Source organism: Rana temporaria, chromosome 12 (genome assembly GCF_905171775.1).
Source record: "Rana temporaria chromosome 12, aRanTem1.1, whole genome shotgun sequence".
Lineage (NCBI taxonomy): Eukaryota > Metazoa > Chordata > Amphibia > Anura > Ranidae > Rana > Rana temporaria.
In genome coordinates this window covers 99,011,596-99,036,803 of record NC_053500.1, presented here as the reverse complement: position 1 = coordinate 99,036,803, position 25,208 = coordinate 99,011,596, and the positions used below count along the sequence as shown (strand labels likewise).

Here is a 25,208-nt window from a genome sequence, read left to right as displayed (position 1 = left end):
GGGGGTAATTTTTGCTATACAGATGCTTTGTTTTAGAAAAATCCAATATATTTACTTTTTTTTTTTTTATTGTTTTTATTTTCTTTCCACGTTTTCCAAAAACGTTTGGAAAAAATTACATGTTCAAAAGACTCATTATGCCTTCGCGGGTTTTGTGGGTAATTCCACTGTCCTGGTGCTCCAGGGCCTTCAAAAGTGTAATAGGTTGTTAGGAAATTTTCAATAATGCATAGCCTTGCTTTAAAACTTTCACAAAAAAAAATATTATTATACACTTATCAGGATTTTTTTTTTTTACCAAAGACATGTAGCAGAATACATTCTGGCCTAAATTTATGATGAACATAGATTTGATTGGCTTTCTTTTAAAACAGAAAGTAGAAAATATTGTTATTTTTTAAAATTGTTGCTCTTTTTCCGCTTATATCGCAAAAAATAAAAAAACCCAGTGGTGAATAAATACCACCAAAACAAAGCAATATTTGTGTGAACAAAATGATAAAAATTTAATCTGGGTACAGTGTAGCATGACTGAGTAATTGTCATTCAAAAAGCGAGAGCAGTGATAGTGCTCAGTATTGAAGTAGTTAAAAATGGAAATTCTTCCTGTCTTTGCTGCCCACTGTATGCAGCAACTGTGTTTTGCTCATTCTCGAGATGAATGAGAAGCTATAAACTATGGGATGCATAGTAGTGTGCATAGAAACAGTGCATATGACCACAACCAACGTGCACTGTTTATTCCAAACAGAAGGAAGTGAGGGGAAGAAGAGAGGTTTGGAAGCTGACAAAGGTTATTACAGGAGGCATAAAAACACATTAAATATAGATTACAGGGCCATTGAGTAGTGGATGTGTATGAATTATTTTTGCAAAATACAGTATGGATATTGTTAATACAAAACTTAACACCCAAGCCCAATGTTGCAACTTTAATATGTCTCAGTAATACTGTACATATCATCACAACTACTTAATGTATCCAGATGAAATATACTGTACCTTGTTTTATTATGAAAGTGAAAATAATTGTGCATTTTAGCTGTATATTTTTCTGCCATTACCATGATCTGCCATTAAAAAAACCTGCAAAACAAATTCTTCTACTCCTGATAATCACGGCGGTGTTATATATATATATATATATATATAGATATATAATGTGTGTATGTGTGATTTGTTCTTTTTACCTGTAGTAGGGCCAAAAACAGTAGTGCCATAGACCATGACCATGGGTTGCAGGTAAGAAAATCGCTAGGTTCCTCCATCAACACAGTCAGTGTTGACAGGTGAATCCCTCCCATGGAGCCATTGTGTTCTCCCAGTGGGGGGACAGTGATTTTTTGCTAGCAGCTATAACAGCTGCTAGCAATAATCACATGTAAAATCCAGCAGGCTGATCAACTTGAGTACATTCAGCCTGCCCATATATGGTTCGAATCTCAAGCAGAAACTGGCTGAGATTCAAGTCACCTGTGGCCGGCTTAACGCTCGCACTGACAATATCTTTTCTACACACTGCCACTAACAATTACAATCTGACACTAAATGGCACAAACACTGACATCTACATTGTCACTAACTCTGATACCTAACTAAGCTAGGGCAAGCATCAAAGGAGTTGATCTTTTTTTTTTTCTTTTGCAGACATGTCCTCTAGTCAGGAGGTAAGGGTACAATGTATATTCTTGCTGGCGTGAAAATGTGTTGTTTATCCTCTTCACAGAGCAAAAACAGGATAGGAGTGGCTAATCAGAGACTATTACAGCAATCATGTGATCGGGGATCAGATTCCCTCTGGTCCCAACAGTTAGTAGAGACCTGGGGCTGTCACTGGCAACCGAGTCTCAGTGCTAAGAGCGTGTGATCAGGCGTGTGTTACTGTGTCGTAAGGGGTTAACAGCTGCTACTATCAAAATATGGACCCATATGACACAGTGTTTATAAACACTGTTTAGACTGGATATAAAAACAAAGTATCACTGTCAGAGCCGGTTCACACAGGGGAGACCTGGGATCCGACTTGAAGTTGCCCCAAGTCGTGTGGTTGAGAAAATCAATGGAAGTGAATGGAGCCGTCTTAATACACACTACTGAAGTCGCTCCGACTTCAGAAAAGGTTCCTGTACTACTTCAATCAGACTTCTAGGCAACTTGTACCCATTGATTTCAATGGAAGTTGCCTCAGAAATCTGACCACTGTTTTAACTGAAGCAATAATACAAGAAGATAACATACATTTCTCAGGCAAACCCCTCCCTCCCACAGAGCTGGTTGTTGTTTGATTGGCCATTGGAAAGCCTCCTGTCCTGGAGGCGACTTGAAGTTGCCTTGTAAGTTGCCTGATGATTCATACTCAAGTCGTGTCCAAGTTGCCTCCCAAAGTCGTGCTGGAAGTCGTGTTGCCCCTGTGTGAACCGGCTCTCATTATTTTATTTACACTACAGTGAAACCTTGATTTAGTAATGCAGTTTACAAGCTTTTTAAAGGACAAGCAACATTTAAAAAAAGCTGCTGTGTATGTAGGTACAGTGAAGCCGCTGGTGTACAGGATACAGTACAGCTTTGTATGTGGTCAGAGATTTGCGGGCGATGGTGGCTCCCATCGCTTCCTGGAGACACTCATAGACACTCCCAGCAGGGGCGGGCGTACCCGGAAGTGATGTCAACAGTTCCCGAGTTCTCTAGGAATCGCTGTAAGCTGAACTTGTGGCCACATACAGCGTGGTACTGTACACCAGCAGCTTTACTGAACATACAGTACTGTATACAGAGCGGCTTTAAATAGATGAGCACCAACCTCTGGCCACATACAGAGCTGTATACTGTACACCAGTGGCTTTACTGTACATACAGGATACACAGCGGCTTTAAATAGATGTGCACCAACCTCTGGCCACATACAGAGCTGTGTACACCAGTGGCTTTACTGTACATGCAGGATACAAATCGGCTTTAAATAGGTGAGTACCAGACTCCTTAACATTGTCAGTGTGCACATTCTTTTTTTTTCACCTTAAAACTTTTGCAACACAGAGGTACAGTACAGTATTTCTACTACTGTACAGTACTGTATTTTGAAGTGCAGTTGTATTTGTTTTATGTTTACAGTACACTTTATACTGTATTTTTTTTTGCTGTAATCATTTTTATATGAAGAAATGGTTGTGGAATAAATCATCTGAGTTTCCATTATTTTCTATGAGGGATTTTTGCTTTGATATAACAGTGCTTTGGATTACAAGCATGCTTCTGGAACGAATTATGCTCGCAAACCAAGGTTTCACTGTATTTCATTTATCTGCAGAAAAGATGGGTGATGTTCGATCTGCATGTAATGTCAGTTAGGTCCCATTCACACTTGGGTGTTTTGGGATTGTGGCAAAATCGGATCGCGTGAAGCTTGTTGCCCAAAAGAAGTTCCTTTTGGGTGAAAACGTAACGCATTGCGATTTTCCTCATGGCGTCTGAACCAGCATTTTTCAATTGTAGTGTGTTTTGAGATCGTGGGCAGAATTGCACCACTTCTGCTGCGACCCCAAAATGCCCAGGTATAAATGGGGCCCTAAAGCAACCTGAAAAAAAGTGGAAAGATCTAAATCTTTATTTAACTTGCAAAGAACTTTGCAATGCTTTGTACCACAATCATAAGTTTAGTATCATTTTAACAAGACAAATATTCTCCGAAGAGGATAGGGAAACCCTAGGTGCTAGATTTACACCTTTGGAGAGTGAAGCAGCTATTTTTGGCTTTCCCCCCTATAAGGCCTCTGGGCCTGGTGGCTTTCCCACAGATTTGTATAGGTCCTATAGGGAAGCATTAGCCCTAGACTTTGTGCCCTGTTTGAGTATTGCTTAGACCAACAGACCCTAGCAAATTCCACGCTTGAGGCTTATGTGATCCTCCTTCTGAAGCCTGGTAAGAATTCTGTGGAGTGCTTCGCTTATAGCCCAATTGTTCTATTAAACATGGGCCTTAAAAAAAAAGTTTTAGCGTCTTGATTAGTCAAAATTTCCTCATTAGTGGATATAGACAAAACTGGTTGTATGCCTGGTAAGTCAACTGTTCTCCAAAATCCTAATGCTGGCAATATCAATTGAAAAAGCCTTCAATTCAGTTGATTAGCAGTTTATGCATAAGGTCCTGGAGCTTATGGGATTTGGGCCCAATTTTGGACGTTGGATCACATTGCTTTATAGTAACCCCTGAGTGGCAATTAGACTAGGTCTTGCTTTTCTCCCTTTTTTAATATAGGAAGGGGCACTAGACAGGGCTACACATTGTCCCTTTTCCTTTTTGCTCTTATTATGGAGCCTTTGGCCATAGCTCTTAGATCGGTGTTTCTCAACTCCAGTCCTCAAGGCGCCCCAATGGGTCATGTCTATAGGATTTCCCTCAGATGAAACGGCTGTGCAAAATAATGGAAAGCCTGAAAACATGACCTGTTGGGGCGCCTTGAGGACTGGAGTTGAGAAACACTGCCTTAGATGATTAAGACCACTAGGAGCCATTCAAGTGGGATCCATTAGTGAATGTCTCGCATCGTATGCTGATGACTTAATTTTATTCGTTAAAAGAGAAGTATGAGGTTTTTTTTTTTTAACCCCCATCATACTTACCTAGGTGGATGCTGCATCTGACCCCTTGAGCCTCTACACTGATGCCACGTACACACGGTCGTTTTTTGTCTTGTAAAAAAACGTTGTTTTTTTCTCATGAAAAAAAACGACGTTTTTCAAACTTCATTTTAAAAAGCGACGTTGCCTACACACCATTGTTTTTTCAAAATGCTCTAGCAAAGCGCGGTTATGTTCAGCACGTACGACGGCACTCTGTTCCATTCAAGCTTGCGTCATAACTTGCTTCTGAGCATGCGCGGGTTTAAAAACGTTGATTTAAATGTCGTTTTACCCACACACTATCATTTAAAATGACACAAAAAACGACATATCCCATTTTATCCCAGCCAACCTGAAGAAGGATATTCTAGAAGGCAAGGACGTCAACTTGGCCTCGCTCCTCATTGCATCACAAGATGTAGTGGAGAATAAGGCGTATGCCTGCGGGGAGGTCTCGGTGGTCCTCAGGACCCGCGATCCCAGGTTAAACCGCAAACTCAGCATCGCCGAGTTCGTCCTGGCCTTCGGGATTTTTAGGGACATTATTTGTGGGGTTAGTCCTGCCAGGAGGGAGGAGTTGGACCTCTATTTACATAAGATCGTAGATTTGGCCCACAAGTATGGCGGTAGCTCGTTTTACGACTATCACAGATCCTTCTCTGCCAAAGTCGCGGCCATGTGGGCTCAGTTCCAGGTGGTGTCATGTTGGAGCGTGATCGATACCGAACTGTTCTGCAGGCATTTTGCCAGCCAAAAGTCTCCAACATGTGCCACCTGCCAGTCTGCAGCCCACACTGCTAACTGGTGTCCTAATATTGAGCATCTGGGGGCAGTTGGGGCCAGCAGGCCTGGGTCAGGCGGCTCTTCTTCAGGCCCGTCTGGCCTAGTTGACAAACTTGGCAGGCCTATCCATGTCTTAGGGAAATCGCAACTGTGTAATAACTACAACTACACAACATGCAACTATAATCAGTGCAGATTGTTGCACGTCTGTGCAATTTGTTTTAGGGCACACCCCAAAACTGCTTGCCCGATTAAGCCCTCAGGGGCTTCCTGACTAAGTGTAGTGAACATCCCACGGCTGGATTTTTGGTTGGCGCATCACCCTTCGCAAGCGCTCAGGCGATTTTTGGTGGAAGGGTTTGAGGAGGGCTTTCATACTGGCCTCATTACTCTTCCATCGCAGTCGCACGAGTGTGGTAATTTGTTATCTGCTACCACTAACCCTGAATTGGTGGATGAGTTGCTAGGGGTGGAGTTGGCCAAGGGCTTCATCATTGGGCCGTTTTTGTTCCCACCATTTGTAATGTGGAGGGTGAGTCCTGTTGGGGTGGTGAAGGGGAAATTTTCGAATAAATATCGTTTGGTGTACGATCTGTCTGCTCCTCATTCATCACCCATACCCAGTTTGAACTCCCTCATCCCTTCGGGGGAGTTTGCATTGAAATACGCTTCCGTGGACTCTGCCATCCAGCACATATTGCAGTTGGGTGTGGGAGCTTGGTTGTCCAAGGCGGATGTGTCCGATGCCTTCAAGCTCCTCCCTATCATGCCGTCGTTGTGGCAGTGGTACGGCATGAAGTGGCGGGGGCAGTTTTTCTTTGCAACCAAGCTGACATTTGGATCCAAAAGTAGCCCGTGGCTGTTTGACACATTTGCCTCAGCACTCAACTGGGTGTTGGCTGAGCGGTTGGGGTGTGGTAAGGTTTTGCACTATTTAGATGACTTCCTGTTGCTGGAGAGCCCGGCTCAGGCACCCAGGGATCTTGCCACACTTACCGATCTGTTCAGGGATCTGAATGTCCCCTTGGCTGCCCACAAAATGGAGAGTCCAGCTACCACAGTTACCTTCCTTGGGATCACATTAGATACGGTGCGAATGGTTGCTAGCTTGCCACAGGACAAGCTGGTCAGGATTCGTGGGGTCATCCATGGCTTTGTTAGATCCCCAGTATGTTCTAAGAGGGAGTTGCAGTCTCTCTTAGGCATGCTGAATTTCGCCATGCGTATTATCCCACAGGGTAGGTTTTTTGTGTCTCGCCTGTTGGCTCTCCTGCCGCTCTTTCAAGAGGCCGACTCGAGGGTGTGGTTGGAAGCCGATGCTAGGGCAGACCTGCTCATGTGGGATCTGTTCTTGAGGGACTGGAATGGGGTGGCCTTGTTCATCCGACTCCCCACACCAGCCTCCCCCAGGGTGTTTTCTGATGCCGCCGCATCAGTGGGTTTTGCGGCCATTTGCGGGCGGCAGTGGCTCGCTGGGCCCTGGCCTCCGGAAGTGGCGGAGATTCCGGGATTTTCCCGAACGTCCGCTTTGTTCGAAATTATCCCCATTGTGGCCGCAGCATATACCTGGGGGCCCTTGTGGTCTGGTCATACGGTCGTGTTTTTTACCGACAATATTGCCACCGCGGCTATCATTAACAAGGGGAGGTCAGGTTCCCTTACAATCATGGCGTTTATGCGCAGGCTGACCTGGTTGGGGCTCAGATTTAATTTTGACTTTCGGGGGGAATTTGTCAGCGGGGTGGACAATGGGGCGGCAGATGCATTGTCCAGGTCTGATTTCCTTCGTTTCTTTCGGCAGCATCCGGAGGCGGATCGAAGGGGCTTGCCGGTGCCGCCATTTGCCCAGCTGAGGTTGGACTGAGAACCCTCGGGTCTCGGGCAGCGGAACTTATCCATGGTTCTTTGGCCAGTAACACACGCAGGGCCTATGAGACGGCCTGGAGGTGTTTTTGTAAATTTACGTCCCTTCATCCTTGCATCCTTGGTCATGATATCAGTTACATGTTGGCCTTCATGGCTTTTTGTCATGATGGTCTAGGTCTGTCGCATAATACCATCAAGGTGTACTTAGCAGGTATCCAGCATTATTTTTCCCTGGCTCAACCTGCATTGCCGTCCATTTTTGCGGCTTATCCCGTCAGGGCTATGCTCAGGGGTATCCAGAAGGTGCAGGGAAGACCGGTGGTGACACGTCTGCCCATCTCAGGGTCCATGGTGCGGGGGTTGGCGGATTTACTGGCCCTGTCACCTTTCGGGGTGGGTCCCAGCTTGGTCTTGGAGGCGGCAGTGTTCCTCTGCTTCTTCGGATTCCTCAGGCCTGGGGAGGTTGCCAGAGCGGGACCCTACTCCCCTGCTCTCCGCAAAGGGGATCTCATCAGGTGGCCGGATCATTTTTCATTGCAGCTGCCCAATAACAAGACTAGGCAGGTGGGGCAGGGGTTCGTTGTAAAGTTTTATAGCTCCAACATGGCCTGGTGTCCGGTGAAGGTTTTGGACCGGCTTGTGGTTTTATTGGCCGCAGCTCCGCCTGAGAGCCCCTTGCTTCCCTTTCCTACCTTGGCCCTCTCCTCATCCCAGTTCATTTCCCATATTAGGATTCTGGTTGGGAGGTTGGGGTTTAACCCGAATAGGTTCTCGGGACATTCCTTTAGAATCAGTGCTGCTTCTGCAGCTTCCAGACAGGGGGTCCCGGCTCATGTCATTAAGTACATGGGCCGCTGGCGGTCCTCGTGCTTCCAGCGTTACATTCCAGACCCCCACGCAGAGGTTAGGCAGGCTTTTGAGGTGTTATTGGTTTAAGCATGTATCTGTTTCAAGTTGTCATTAAACTATTACTGTACCTAAATTGGTGTCTCTTTGCCCTCTTTTAGGCATACCCTCGCGGGCGACCACGGCACACCTCAGGTCGCTAGGGTTGGGGTAGGGCGTTGATTACTATCCGGTATTCAGGCTCCGATCACAAGTGTTAAGGCTAGCCATTGGCTTGCCTGGGTTTGTGGGAGGAGCGTGGGGCTTCTTATGCTCGCCCTCTTCTCCCAGTACACGTCGGCGCTGCTTCCGGGTGCCCACCCACCCAGTCCCCCTTTTTTAAATTACTTCTTCATAGGGTATGCCCTCTTTTAGGCGTACCCTCATGGGCGACCACGGCACACCTCAGGTCGCTAGGGTTGGGGTGGGGCGTTGATTACTATCCGGTATTCAGGCTCCGATCACAAATTAGTAACACCATCTTGGGTGAACCACCTGTTCTGGTATATATATCTATGCTCCTGAGCTAGTTCTGGGTTTAGGTTTATTACTACTCTTCTAATGGCTATGAATTAGTCCCATTTGTTTGTCCTGAAGAAAAATAGATGTTATCACATTAAACACAGTTAGGTGATGCATTCCATATCCTGTCACTCATGACTTGGGTTGTCATGATGAACTGGTGTCTGGAAGGGATATGTGATATGTTGGCCTTTTTGGTGGCACAGTGTCACAAAAACAGGACAAACATTACAAAATTCATAGTTAAAGTTATATTAAACCAAAAAGCAAACATTATATTGTAGATTACCATTTCTTATATGTAATGGTTGCATTAATTTTATTTTTTAAGCTTTCTTTCTTCTATTTTCATCTGGTTATCTAGCCAGCATGTTTTTTGTTTTCAAAAGAACAAGCTCTCCAGCATAATATATCAGTTACCTCATGCATATATAGGCTTTTAGACAGCATTTAGTGGCAGGGGCTTTTAAAGACCAGAAAAAAAAAAACCCTGCCACTGTGTACAGGAGTAGCAGGGTTTTGGCCTAAAAAACACTTGACGATGCTAAACATGCATTAACGCTAGGTGTGTTTAGCACTTGAACATTAATTCATTTCAACAGACAAACTAAATGAATATTCTGACCGATGAAATTAATGCCCAAGCTCTTCACACCTGTAAACAAACATAAATGCATGACTAAGCACCTATAATCATGTGAAACGTGTCTGACCATCCGCTGACACCCGTAATCACCCGCCTCTGCAATGATCCGATTTTTCGGACGGAAGAAAATCCTATTTTTTTTCCTTGCATGTCCCCCTCAGATCTACAGCTACTGCAATTCCAAGTGCACTTTTAGTGCACTTGTAATGCAAAGTGGATTTGCCTTTCGTAAAGTAAGGTAAGCCAAAAAAAGGGGCCAATATACATCTTTATAAGTAAGAATGCATAGCTATAATGTAGGACTGAATATTTAGATTCTGACATAAGCCCAGTTATGACCAGTTCTCTTACTATGATGGAACAATTTCATTTTAATTTTACAATATTAAATAGCATACAGATTTTATGCAGATTGCTGCATAACTGTCATTCATGTACAGTAGCTGTTTTTAAAACACAGGCAGGATGCATAGACTCAAGAAAATGCATATTTTCCTATTGGACTCCTTTCCACTAATGCACTGCAATGTTACCTTGAGTGATCTTTCCCTAAACACAGTTGGCTAGAATTACGTACGGCGGCTTAACTTTCTGCAGGCGTAGCGTATGTTATTTACGCTACGCCGCCGCAATTTAGATGGACAAGTGCAGTATTCACAAAGCACTTGCTCCGTAAGTTGCGGCGGCGTAACGTAAATTGGCCGACGTAAGCCCGCCTAATTCAAATGTGGAAGAGGTGGGCGTGTTTTATGTAAATTAATCGTGACCTCACTAAAATGACGAATCGAATGAACGGCGCATGCGCCCTCCGTGGACGTATCCCAGTGCGCATGCTCCAAATCACGTCGCAAAGAGTCAATGCTTTTGACGTGAACGTATCTCACGCCCAGCCCCATTCACGGACGAGTTACGCAAACAACGTAAAATGTGAAAAATTTGACGTCTGTCCGACGTCCATACTTCACATTGGATGAGCCATCTTTTTGGTGGTTTATCTTTACGCCTGAAACCGCCTTACGTAAACGGCGTATCTTTACTGCGACGGCCGTGCATACATTCGTAAATAGGCGTATCTTGCTGATTTACATATTCTAGGCGTAAATCAGCGTACACGCCCCTAGCGGCCAGCGTAAATAGACATCTAAGATACGACAGCGTAGGAGACTTACGCCGGTCGTATCTTAGCAACATTTAAGCGTATCTCAATTTGAGCATACGCTTAAAGATACGAAGGCGCAGATTCGGACTTACGACGGCGTATCTACTGATACGCCTGTCGTAAGTCTTGCTGAATCTAGCCCAGTGTATATAAAAATGCTTTTCTGTTTGCTTCCATTCATGATCTTGTTGGAAAAGTTATTTTCTACTTTTCACAAATTTTTCTTCTTTGACTGACCATTCTATCAAGATGTGACTGCTTATCCCCTCACTAGCAGTTCACAAGTTATTTACCCTTGATGTACATCTTGGGAACTGCACCCAGACCCCATAACAGAGGCCTATAATGTTTGTTTTGGGCACTGGATCCTGCTTTTGTTCCTCACCTTGGTACATGGTGCAACAAGTGATTTAGCCATTGGGTGATGACAAGTCCAGGGCCAAGGTCCATTTCTGTGGCACCCATACCCTGAAGACCCCTTTTAGGGGTATGCCCACAGTGAAGCCTAGCTCCTGAATGGGAGCATACCCACTCCTGGTTATCTTGTTGGATCTTTTCTTGGATATGTAGTATATACTACACTATAAAAAAGGATATTGGGCCATATTCTCCTAGATTTCCCGCGGGCGGCGCGTAAGCCATTTACACTCCGCCGCCCCAACCTACAGGAGCAAGTGCTGTATTCCCCAAACATTTGCTCCGTAGTTTGGGGCGGCGGAGTGTAAATGGCCCGGCGTAGCCACGCGTATCTCCAAGGGGGCGGCTTCTATTTAAATTAAGCGTGCCTCCGATTCTAACGAACTGCGCATGTGCCGGGCTTAAAATAGCCCAGTGCGCATGCTCCAGTTCTTGGCGTAAAACGTCAATGACGGCGACGTGTGCGTCATTGACGTAAAGTCGTATTCAAGAACGACTTAGGGAAACGACGTAGCCGACGCCATACTTAACATGGCCTACGTGGGACTTGCGTAAACTTACCCCTCATATAGCAGGGGTAAGTTTACGCTTACGCAAACGACGTTAGCGACGGTTACGCGACGCAAATTTGTTCGGGAATCGGCGTATCAGGCTCATTTGCATAAACAAATGAGACCTGAACGTAAACGCCATCTAGCGGCGGGCGGAGTAATTACATTTAAGATCCAACAGTGTAAGTGACTTACACATGGCGGATCTTAAGTGTATCTATGCGAAAATGTTTCTAAGAATCAGTCGCATAGATACACGGACCAAAAAAGAGAGATACGATGGAGTATCCTGAGATACTCCATCGTATCCTTACTCAGAATATGGCCCATTGTGTATAATCTACACAAGACACACCAACTTACTTTTTGTGCATTCATGCAGAATACAGAATACTATGGCTTAAAGCCTGGTTGTCTTCATGAAGGGTGCCTTGTTGGCATTCCCTTTGAAGCAGAGGCGTTCGTAGGGGGGTGCGGTCCGCCCTGGGTGACACCCGCTAGTGGGGTGACACCATCCCGATTTAAAAAAATATATATACATATTTTTAGCTGACATGTGGGGGGGGGGCGGCTCCCCCCCGCGCGACTGCAGCGATGAGCGCCGCGGGGTGGGGGGGGGGGAGTGGGCGCCAGTGATGCAGGGTACTGTGTAATTTTAAAGGGGTCCAGTGATGCAGGGGGCTGTGTAATGTAAAGAGGTCCAGAGGTGCAGGGTGCTGTGTAATGTAAAGGGGTCCAGTGATGCAGGGTGCTGTGCAATGTAAAGTGGTCCAGAGGTGCGGGGTGCTGTGCAATGTAAAGTGGTCCAGAGGTGCAGTTGTGGAGAGGGGTACACAGTAGTAACAAAAAGATATTGAAGGATGCAGAGGTATGCAGGGGGCACAGTGGGGTGTTTTTACATTTCAACGTGGGGGGGTGCCAGATATTGGATCCGCCCCGGGTACCAAATGCTCTAGGTACGCCCCTGCATTGAAGGTACTATCCTCTTTGAAAGTTCTTTTGAGAAAGGAGGTTCCTCTTACCTCCCTATTCTATTGTGCCCCCCTACCATGTGCATATGACCTGTTCATCCCCTCAGCAAGCCATCATCTACTGCAGGTCCTTCACCTTGTGGCAGATCCCTCCTCTCTAAAAATGCCAAATCTGCTCAGAAACCTTCTGTGCATTAGAAGTTTCCCCCCCCTGATGTCCTTTGGAGAGGTATACAAACGGTGGTGTATCATCCATGGGTGCAGGGGGGGGGGGGGGTATGCACTGTGTTCTGTTCATGCTCCTAAGAACATCTATTTACTGCAGTATCCAACCTTTTGGCTTGTCTACTGTAGACCCATTGCCAAGTCTATTGCAGCAGAATTGCATCTGCATATTCTTCTTTAGACCTATTACTGTGTCTCTGGATAACTGCAGTGCAGAGACAAGCTTGAGCAGCATTTTTTTAAATGTTGATTGAAGTCACTAAAGATAAAATGTCTCAATTGAAAAAAAATAAAATGAAACAATAAAAAGGCTCACAAACAAAAAGTTTGGGGCAGATCCACAGAGCAAGTACGCCGGCGTATCTACTGATACGCCGGCGTACTTTCAAATTTCCCGCGTCGTATCTTTAGTTTGAATCCTCAAACCAAGATACGACGGCATCTGGGTAAGATCTGACAGGCGTCCGGCTTCGTACGCCTTCGGATCTTAGATGCAATACTTTGGCGCCCGCTGGGTGGAGTTTGCGTCGTTTTCCGCGTCGGGTATGCAAATTAGCGATTTACGACGATCTACGAACGTACGCGCGGCTGTCGCATTTTCTAACGTTGTCTGTAGTCGGCTTTTTCCGGCGTATAGTTAAAGCTGGTATTTTGCGGCGTATAGATAGACTTGCCATGTTAAGTATGGCCGTCTTTCCCGCGTCGAAATTTGAATTTTTTTTTTTTGCGTAAGTCGTCCGTGAATAGGGATGGACGTAACTCACGTCTAAGTTAAAAAAATGACGTCCTAGCAACGTCATTTAGCGCAATGCACGGTGGGAAATTTCGGAACGACGCATGCGCAGTTCATTCGGCGCGGGGACGCGCTTCATTTAAATGAATCACGCCCCCTACCCGCCGATTTGAATTCCGCCGCCAGAAATACACTACGCTGCCGTAACTTAAGGCGCAAATTCTTTGAGGATTCGAAGATCCGCCAGGTAAGGTACGGCGGCATAGCGTATCTCTGATACGCTGCGCCCATCTAATTATCTGTGGATCTGGCCCTTTGTCTTTTTCTTTCATGACGACTATAGGCTGGGTTATACAGGGCTGGCAATTTTTCTGTTTGCCAGTGTTCAAACCCCCGATGAGCATATAACCTGTCCCACATTGAATAATAAAGAAAAGTATTCACAGAGTATAAAGGAAGAATGCCTGACTATTTTTTACATATGGATAGTTGGAGAATTTGTTACATGGTTGTTTGATGTGCAGTCAGTGAAGTCAGACATCTTTTGGGCTGATTAAATATTGTAATTCTCATTTAAATTGATATTACTTCTTCTCAATTAGACAACATAATTAGATACTAAAAACAAAACAAAAAAACAAATACTCACATGCAATGATCCCAGCAAGTCCATCATCATGTACATGAGGGAATACTGGAAGAGAGAGATAACATTGGTCAATGAGCAGAAGCCATAAACTGAATGCATCCAGAGCATGGTTACAAAATAAAAATCAAATAAATGGGAGATATTGGTACTCTACTGTTGGCGATACCAGATAGCCTTAAGAATCTAAAGTGTTACTAAACCCAGGACCCTGCATTCACTATATCTGGTCTCCTACAGTACACAGAACACGGAACGGCAATATAAACTGCTAACTACCTTTTCTCATCAACAGTATATAGCAGTCTTGTGACTTCTATCAGTGTCTAGCCGAGCACTGGTTAAAGTTTACAGGAGGAGTTTTCATTCTCCTCTGACTGTCCTATACGGCTGCATGACTCTGGAACCCCTCTCCGGACAGGGCCGACTGGCCCTGTGCTGATCATATGCACCCTCCCAAAAAAACAAAATCTCTCTAGCAATACACATCAAACTGAGCATGTGCAGAGTGTCCCCAAGGCTCTGTACAATCAGTAAATGGATCGGAGACCTTGGAAGAAGGAGAGGATCAGAGAATCGGGATCAAACAGCCTTTTTACACAATGTGCAGGATTAACCCCTTGGGTTCCATAGTGAGTATATAACTATAAGTCAATCACTCTCATCTTCTATACCTTCCCAACTCTTGTAAGGGTTCACTCCAAGTGTAGAACTTTAACCACTTGCCAACCGGGCCATAGCCGAAAGACGGCTACAGCACGGTCGAGTTTTTCTGGGAGGACGTCCCTGGACATCCTCCCAGAATCTTAATCCCGTGCGCCCCCTGGAAATATCCCAGCGCATAATGGATCACGGTAGAAGGACACTAATCGCGGCTGTTTACCACGTGATCGCTCTGTCAAATGACGGAGTGATCACTTGTAAACAAACCGGCGTCGTGTTATGACGCCGGTTTCCTCTCTCCCCTATGTGTACTGATCGGTACATTGTGGGAGGAGAGGGGAGATAGCGGATGGCAGCAGCGCTACTCTGTGACAATTGAAGTCACAGATGCAGCCATCCCTGCTCAGCCATCCCTGCCCATACTCTGCAATACCTACCCATACTCTGCAATACCCTGCCCATACTCTGCAATGCCCTGCAATACCCTGCCATACTCCACAATACCCTGCCATACTCTGCAACACCCTGTCATACTCCGCAATACCCTGCCCTACTCCGCAATACCCTGCAAATACCCTGCCATACCCTGCAAATACCCTGCCATACTCTGCAATACCCTGCCATACTCTGCAATACCCTGCCATACTCTGCAATACCCTGCCATACTCTGCAATACCCTGCCATACTCTGCAATACCCTGCCATACTCCGCAATACCCTGCCACAATCTGTAATACTCTGCAATACCCTGCCATACTCCGCAATACCCTGCAATACTCTGCAATACCCTGCCATACTCCGCAATACTCTGCAAAAATCCTGCCATAATCTGCAATACCCTGCCATAATCTGCAATACCCTGCCATAATCTGCAATACCCTGCCATAATCCGCAATACCCTGCAATACTCCGCAATACCCTGCCATACCCAGCCATGCTCGGCCATAACTTTGTGTTAAAAAAAAAGCGTTTTAAGCACTTCCCGCCCTCTGGCCGTCATATTACGTCCTTGAATTTGTAAGGGAATATCTGAAAGATGCCTGCAGCTACAGGCATCATTCACATATCAGCTTTTTTCAGCCGGCGATTCCCTACACCATAAGCATGATCATAGCGTCTGTTCTGCCGCTTGATCGTTCTTACGGGAGGTGAGAGGGGACATCCCCCCTTCCGCCGCCCTCTGGTGCTTCTACTGACTCACCCCTACGATCGAAGCAAGGATCGTTTTTTTATTTTTTTATTTCAGGCTTCCCAGCCTAGAGGTGAGATGTGGGGTCTTATTGACCCCATATCTCACTGTAAAGAGGACCTGTCATGCCATATTCCTATTACAAGGGATGTTTACATTTTAGCCCTAGACCTCCTCTATAACTCAAAACATGTAACCAGTAAAACAATTTAAAGCGTCGCCTATGGGGATTTTTAAGTTTGGCGCCATTCCACGAGCGTGTGCAATTTTGAAGGGTGACATGTTGGATATCTATTTACTCGGCGTAACCTCATCTTCCACATTATGCAAAAACATTGGGCTAACTTTACCGTTTTTTTTTTTTTTTTTAAAGCACAAACCATTTCCCCCCCCCCCCCAAAAAACGCATTAGAAAAATTGCTGCGCAAATACTGTGCGAGATAAAAAGTTGCAACAACCGCCATTGTATTCTCTAGGGTCTTTGCTAAAAAAAATATATCATACATAAAATTGCACAAAGAAAATGGACAATAATGTGAGAAAAAATTACGTGAATAATGATGATGAAAAACACTCTTAAAAAAAGAAAAAATCAAAAAAGAAAAAAAGTAGGGGAGTGTTAAAAGAAGTCCCATTCATGAAAGTGTCCAAGTTGATTCAAAATTGGTTCCAAAGAGTGTGGTGATTAAACGCCAGTCTTCCCAAGTCGAGGTAGTGTCTTCAAACACCCATAAACAAGATTGCCTGCTTACATCAAGATTGCCTGTTTTGCTGAAATGACTGTTTACAGGGTATAGAGACATAGGCCCGGATTCACAAAGCACTTAAGCATCTGGTTTAAACCATCAGGCGTGAGAGTATCCAGAGAGTGTATCCAAAAAGTTTCATGTTCGCAGAGTTTATAAAATCTCTCTGCTTCTGTAAGGTTTTTAGGCATCTGTTCAAATATCCATACTTGTAAGCCTTCCGTTGAACCCTTGTGGTATTTAGAGAAATGTTGGGGGACACTATGTTTGTCGGTCCCTCCCTCAATCTTCCTCCGATGCTGACCAAATCTTTGCCGGAGTGGGCAAAGGGTACGGCCCACATATAGCAGCTGACAGGGTCAACGGGGGCAATAAACAACATGGTCGGAGGAACAATTGTAGAAATAATTTATATTGTAGGTTTTACCTTTTTCAATAAAATGTTTGACCATGCTGCACAAAACTGCAGGTTTTGCACAATGCTTTCTTGCATTGAAACATACCCCGTAGTGGTGGTAGTCTAATGTGTGGTAAGAATTTGGAGGATCCTGATTTTTAATTTGTAGGAGCAGTTCTGTTTTTTATAGGGATGTTACTGATCAAAAAATTTAATCGATGTAGCTACATAAACTGTAAAAATGTTGCGAGTAATACCAAACGCTGTCATAAAAACATGTAGCTAAGTATGATACTGGTATAAAAATGTGTACAAGGATACCACTGCTGAATCCAGATGAGGAGAGGTTAACATCAGTCCATCGGCATGTAGATGTCCTGTAAAGGGAACTATCACAACTCCCAGTGGATGGTTGTAGAATCCCAGGTTGATAGAGGGAAGTGATAGAGGGAAGTGTAACAGCCCTTGCGTGTGGCAGATAGTAAGGTCCCGCCGGCATGCAGATATGAAGGCACAGCAAAGGAGCCTTTCAGATGGACACGGCAAGCCCCAACGGTGTCCATGAGGTTACTGGATCTCCGACGGAACTCCCTGAAGGCCCAGAAGCCGGCGAAGAGGCGAGTACCAATCAAAAGAATTTTGATCGATCAAAAAAATTGCTGCGCAAATACTGTGCGAGATAAAAAGTTGCAACAACCGCCATTGTATTCTCTAGGGTCTTTGCTAAAAAAAATATATCATACATAAAATTGCACAAAGAAAATGGACAATAATGTGAGAAAAAATTACGTGAATAATGATGATGAAAAACACTCTTAAAAAAAGAAAAAATCAAAAAAGAAAAAAAGTAGGGGAGTGTTAAAAGAAGTTCAAAAAAATTAAAGATTAATCGATTAAGTAAAAGTTAATTTGCACAGCCCTAGTTTTTTTTATATTAGGGGCTCTCTTATATGTGACCCTAGGAATATTGGGTAACACTGTTTTAAGGTGTACATCCTCTAGCAGTATAGGCCAATGTTTCTTCAATATAGATTCAATTTTTTTGTGGTCAGAGTGGAATCTAGTAATGAAATGAACTGACTAGTCAAACTTTACTTTTCCTTTTTGTATGGGTACTTCCTGTGCATATTGTGTATAGGCTTTCTGAATTAAAGATTCGGGATAGCCTTTTTCTTAAAATGTTTGCATTAGAAATTGACTTTGTATCGTGAAATCTATGGTGTTGGTACATTTTTGCCTAAATCTGCAGACTTGGGCTCTTGGGATGTTATTTTTCCACTTGGAATAATGACAACTCTTATAGTGTAACAATGAATTACCAGCAGTGGGTTTTGAGTAATTTCTAGCATGAATTGCATCTCCAGAATGGTACAACTCTAGGTCAAGAAAAGCCAATTTCTTTGAATCTGTGACGTAGGTAAAATTCAGACCATATGTATTGCTGTTACAGTAGTTAACAAAAGTCTCACAATCACTAAGGGTACCATTCCAGATAATGATTATTTCATTTATATATCTGCCATAGTAGACAAGAAATTTTGAAAAGGGGTTTTCATTCATGTCTTTTTTCCCACAGGCCCATTGAGAGATTTGCATACAACGGAGCAAAATTAGCTCCCATCGCAGTACCCTGGATCTGCACATAGTATTGGTCATCAAAAAGAAAATAATTGTGAGTGAGATAATACTCTGTGCATTTAAGGGTAAAATTGGCCTGCCCGCTATTCATATATGGATCTTGGGATAGAAAGTATTCCAGGGCCATAAGTCCAAAGGTGTGGGGAATGGGTGTATAGAGAGAACTTACATCTAGAGACATCCATAGGTAATCTGTATTCCAAGAGTATGGTTTTAATTGTTCCAAGAGATATGTACCATCTCTGATATACGATGGTAGGGATTGGGCTAGTGGTTGCAAATAAAAAATTATATATTTGGACAGCCCTGATGTAATGCTGTCCATGGCAGCTATAATAGGCCTACCAGGGGGATTACTTTTATGGATTTTAGGTATGTGATAAAAATATGGGGTACGATAAAAATCTTTGATTAGAAAAGAAACTTCCGATTTTTCTAAAAAATAAATTTCCATCTTTATTTCTATTTTTATTTTATCACAACTTTTTTATCTTAAATTTGTCGCTATAGCGACAAATATAAGATAAAAAAGTTGTGATAAAATAAAAATAGAAATAAAGATGGAAATTTATATATGATTATAAATAATGGCAAGGGATATATCATCGGTCCCAGCACCAGTGCTGCACTAGTTTTTAGCTATTTCTACAATTGTTCCTCCGACCATGTTGTTACTTGTTGCTAAAAAAACAAAAATAAGTGCAGCATGGAGTATTTTCACAAACATAATAGGTACATTAAACGGTAAATATCAACAAACGCCAAAAACAACAGCCGCCAATAGCTTCAAAATATACAGGTAAAACAAGAGGAGTAGTGGCGCTGTAATTAGTATAAGAGATAATGAGTCTGTTTGATGAGCATCCTTTTTATGATATTTAATAGTGTGTAACACACACTTGTAATGAATGATGGAATAGGGAGAAGGAAATTGGGAAAAAAACAAGTCCTATTGATAAAAATTACGCAAAGTCCACATTCCAGGGCAAGCATCCGGGGGAAGATGAGAGCAGGCTCCAATATGCAAAAGAAAATTTGCATATTGGAGCCTGCTCTCATCTTCCCCCCTGGACTTTGCATAATTTTTATCTATAGGACTTGCTTTTTTCCCAATTTCCTTCTCCCTATTGCATCATTCATCACAAGTGTGTGTTACACACTATTAAATATCATAAAAAGGATGCTCATCAAACGGACTAATTTTCTCTTATACTAATTACAGTGCCAGTACTCCTCTTGTTTTTTCCTTTCTTTGCATAGACTACTCTGCAATTCTTTGCTGTAGAGCCTTGTGGACAGCCTCATGACTATTATCCTAGTTATTTTTGCCCAGACGTCCACCTGTTATTTTTGTGGACTCATACTGGACCTACTACTTGCTGCCACGTTTTGCTACAACTACTTTTTCTATTTTCTTCTTTAGCAAACATTATGACTGCATCAGGATTTGAGGTATACACCTTGACTGGGATAATGAACACACTCCTTGCGCCCCACTGAGGGCCCACGTGTATCCTTTGCTGCAAAGGTAGCAGGAGCCTTGAGACCCTAGCAGTTCTACCACCTGCATGTACAGTGCAGCGAGACTTTTCCCCACGCACATCCTGGAATTATGACCAATATACTTGGGGGTACAGCGGGGGCTCCTGCGCCCCCCGCCCATATCTACCTGGTGTTGCATTTTTTTAATACGGTTTATGATTTTTTCGCTGCTTGGTATGATGCCCTGTTATGTGGTGGATCTACGGGGGCCCCGCTGGCTCATCCTCTTCTTTGTGCTTTATGTTACCCTTTTTTCCTGGATGGCAGTACCTGTTTTAGTATGGGACAATGCCGCGCCAGTTTGGAGAGGTGCAGGGCGGGGAGGGGGGAAGGGGGGGAATTAATGTTAATAGCTATAAGGGTGTGTACTATATGTCAGACACAGGCTAGGCATAACAGTTTAAGGTTCAGTTGGTTTTCATATGTCATACTCCGATCATTCTTATTGATGATTTATGTGTATGAGAGGGTCAATGTGGCATGGCCCGCAGGAGGCAATGGCCTCATATTGGTAAAATGAAAGTCTATTATTTTAAGGTTAATGCAATATGGCGACTTTGAAATTCCTCACATGGAATGTCAGGGGGCTGCGCAACAAAATTAAGCGTACAGCCGCCCTCACATTCTTAAAACAACAAAGGGATGATGTTGTGGTGCTAGTGGAGATGCATGTGGAGGGGAGGTTGCAGTTGGCTCTCCGTACCCCTAATCCTAAAATGGCCATAGCCAGAAGCTCAGATCCAAAAGGCCTTATCTCAACATTCTATAACATGTTATCCACTCCTGTATCTAGTAAAATCGCCTACTTGAGGACGAAGAATGGGAAGAGGCACTGGAGTCCTGTAGGGAGGAATCCTCCAGACTGTCAGATAGGCTGACTCAGATCTATATTTTACATAGGACATACCTCACCCGCATCAGGATGGCCAGGTACAGGAGGGAGCAATCCACCCTGTGTCTGATGTGCAGTGTGGAAACGGGCATGTTCTTTTATCTCGTATGGTCCTGCCCCAGGATTCAGGGCATTTGGACTCAGGTGGAGACCTTTCTGCATGACAACATGGGCTCACCCTTAGCTCTGGACCCTAAGCAGTGTCTTCTTGGAATTTTCCTGGATGTCCGAGACAAACATACCAAAATATTTTTGCAGGAGACACTGTTTTCGGCCAGAAAACTTATTGCCAGGAAGTGGATTAGACCATTACCCCCTAACATAACAGAGTGGAAGGTGGAGGTTAATGTGACTATGCCTTATAAAAAATGAATATATATTAACAGAGGTGTCCGACTAAATATAACAAGATATGGGACCGCTGGTTGAATGATTCTGGCACCTGCACATACTAGGAAAAGAATCCCCACACACATAACATGGATTGTATTATTATGTTGTTGCCACCTCATTGGTTAGTATGTGAGTCATACCTCTCCTTGTAAGGATTGCCAACAATTGACAGGTGAACTGTATATTGTATTGTATGAACCTGGCACTGTTACTTCTTACATGTTGATGTTACATGTACGTTACTGTGCCTCATATGTACACGCTGTATTTCAATAAAAACCTTTGTTTAACCCCCAAAAAAATGTCAGATGTTACTTTTTAACAGCTCATAGCTGCTAGAAATATAAAAGATGATCGATAATAAAGTTAATTGATCTTTGATGCAGAAAATCCCTATCTGGAGAATAAAATCTCAAAATTGAGTCAGAATGAAGAGCCAAACCAAGCAACAGAAGCCACATTTAAATACGTTTTTCACTTGGAATTAAACACCAGTGTAAGCATGCATGACCATACCTAGCTAGTCCTTGTGGAAGCTGGAAATCACTGTAGCAGGCACCGCCACAGTGATCACTGCTAGCTGCTGGGTACCGTGCCAAGCATCTGCCCTGCTGCATAGTGAACACAGGAGGTCGCTTGCTCTGCACAGGTGCCATTGAGAAGACACTGCATGTTCTTTATGAATGCAAAGCAGTGGCAGTTCGTCCATAGAGGGCGCTGGAGCGCCCCCCTCTCTGGCTCTCACCGCCACTGAGTCAAATAACATAGATTCATGCATTGCACGAATCTATGTTATTTTCGTCGCTGCAGCTGTTATTCAGATGGTCGGCGCTCAATTTCCGGCCATCTGAATAACGCCAGCTGGTTGGCTGTAGGGAAATGTCTATCAAAGCCAGCGGCTCTGATAGGCTTTCCCAATACAGCCCGGAAGCTTATTCTCGGAGCGCACAGACTGTACGCCCCTTGAATAAGATGACAGGCGTCTCAGCCAATCAGGTTGGCCGGTTCTGGCTACCAGTAACCTGATTGGCTGAGACGCCTGTCAGTCATCGAGGGCGGGAGAAGACATCGTGGGACGTGGATGCCTAAAACCAGTAAGGTAAGTGCCGGGCGGAGGGGGAAGAAAGCAATTTACAGGGCACAGTGGGGACAATTGGCACAGTGGTGACCATTAAAGGGCACAGTGGTGACAATGTATGGCACAGTGGCTGCGTTTAATGGCATGGCACAGTGGCTGCGTTTAATGGCATGGCACAGTGGTGACAATGCATGGCACAGTGGTGACAATGCATGGCACAGTGGTGACAATGGATGGCACAGTAGCTGCGTTTAATGGCATGGCACATTGGTGACAATGGATGGCACAGTGACTGCGTTTAATGGCATGGCACAGTGGTGACAATGGATGGCACAGTGGCTGCGTTTAATGGCATGGCACAGTGGTGACAATGTATGGCACAGTGGCTGCGTTTAATGGCATGGCACAGTGGTGACAATGGATGGCACAGTAGCTGCGTTTAATGGCATGACACAGTGGTGACAATGGATGGCACAGTGACTGCGTTTAATGGCATGGCACAGTGGTGACAATGTATGGCACAGTGGCTGCGTTTAATGGCAATGCACAGTGGTGACAATGGATGGCACAGTGACTGCGTTTAATGGCATGGCACAGTGGTGACAATGTATGGCACAGTGGCTGCGTTTAATGGCATGGCACAGTGGTGCGAATTGATGGCACAGTTACTGCATTTGACGTCATGGCACAGTGACTGCGTTTAATGGCATGGCACAGTGGTGCGAATTGATGGCACAGTGGCTGCATTTGATGGCATGGCACAGTGGTGCAAATTGATGGCACAGTGGCTGCGTTTGATGGCATGTAACAGTGGCTGCGTTTGGGCACAGTGAGACTGCAATTTTTTTTTTCCTTTGCGCCCCCCCAAAATTTTGGAGCACCAGCCGCCACTGATGCAAAGTGTTTTCTGATTAGTCAAGATGGAGATCATGATGTCACTAGCCCAGCTCTCCACCTTGTCCACTTTGAGAATACTTAAAAAAACAATACACATGGCAGAAGTCTGTTCAACTTCTGATTATTCTTAATTAACAATAGAAAAAAAAAAGACTGAAAAGATGACATCACAGCACTGTTCTAAAGCAGTTTTTTACGCTTACCTGTCCCCATATACCATGGATCCAGTTCATAGGGATAATGGTAGACTTTCAGTGGCATGGCCCCACAGTTTGACTCCACCAGGGAACCCTTCACAGTGATCACTTCTGATGCTTTAGGGTTTCGGAAAATGTCTCTTATTGGTGTGATGTTGTTGAAGCGCACATCTGCTAAGCATCCTATGAAACCAGGGGTATTAAATTTCTGCACTTCTGGATCTATTGTTCCAGTCTCTAAATTGATAAGAAAATAGCTTGATTATATATTGCCTTAGGAACAAATAAGACACTGTCCAACAATTTGCTCAGTCATAATTGATATGAAATATGCAGATATTAAAGCAATTTTGTCATAAAAAAACATACACACATTACTTTATCCTGTATATATCTGAAGTTGGTATTCTGAAGGTATTTTTCATTAAAACACAGTGGACTCCATTCACAGTAGGAACTTGCATGAGATATTTAGGTGTCAGGACACATTTTGCCTAAATATTGCACGTGATCCTGTAACTGTCAATTCACTAAACCGTTTTGCAGTATGCTAAAACCACTCGGTAAATACCGCATGAAAAGGCATTAAAATCCATTTACAGAAGGAAATAAATAACTAAATGCATGTGGAAATTAAGTAGTGGTCCAGGCATGTGGCATTTGTGGAACCAGCCGCTGCAGTTATACTGTGGCAGGTTGGCTTCCCTGGGCACGTTGTACGTCGGCCCTTTAAGACGCTGTAGGAGGTGCGCACCTCCTACAGCATATGAACACCGATCAGTATCCTCCCCTAGTCAGTCCCATCCCCCCACAGTTAGCACACCTAGGGAACACAGTTAACCCCTTGATCGCCCCCTAGTGTTATCCCCTTCCCTGCCAGTGACATTTATACAGTAATCATGTATTTTTATAGCACTGATCACTGTTTTTGGGACCGTTGACATTTATACAGCGATCGGTGCTATAAAAATGCATGATTACTGTATAAATGTTTCGCCGCAATATTGCAATCAATATGCCCTTTTTGACATTTTTTATTTTTTACCAAAAATATGTAAAATAATACATATCGCCTAACTGAGGAAAAAATGTGTTTCTTAAAAAAAAAAAAAAAAAAAAAAAATGGATACTTATTTTAGCAAAAAGTAAAAGACATTGGGGGTTATTTACAAAACTAGAAGTTGCACTGAAAGTGCACTTGGAAGTGCAGTCACTGTAAATCCAAGGGGGACATGCAAGGAAAATAAAAAACACCATTTTAGCTTGCACATGATTGGATGATAAAATCAGCAGCGCTTCTCCTCATTTCAGATCTACCCCTCAGATCTACAGCGACTGATATTCCAAGTGCACTTTCAGTGGAATTTCAAGTGCACTTTGCACTTGTAGTGCAAAGTGGATTTGCCTTTCCTAAATAACCCCCATTGTGTTTTTTCAAAATTGTTGCTCTTGGTTTGGCAAAAAAAGCAGAGGTGATCAAATACCACCAAAACAAAGCTCTATTTGTGGGAGAAAAAGGACGTACATGTTGTTCGGGTAAAGCGTTGCATGAC

General features: G+C 43.9%; 1 protein-coding gene across 1 annotated transcript in view; it reads right to left on the bottom strand.

The window, feature by feature from the left end:
• CNTNAP1 (contactin associated protein 1) overlaps positions 1 to 25,208 on the bottom strand; it is a 385,880-nt gene that overhangs the window by 14,763 nt on the left and 345,909 nt on the right. Inside the window, exons 22-23 of the mRNA XM_040329819.1 lie at positions 23,662 to 23,892; positions 14,028 to 14,072 (exon numbers count right to left, since the gene is read on the bottom strand). Of these exons, the coding sequence (XP_040185753.1) occupies positions 14,028 to 14,072; positions 23,662 to 23,892 (276 nt within the window). The remainder of the gene's footprint in view (positions 1 to 14,027; positions 14,073 to 23,661; positions 23,893 to 25,208) is intronic.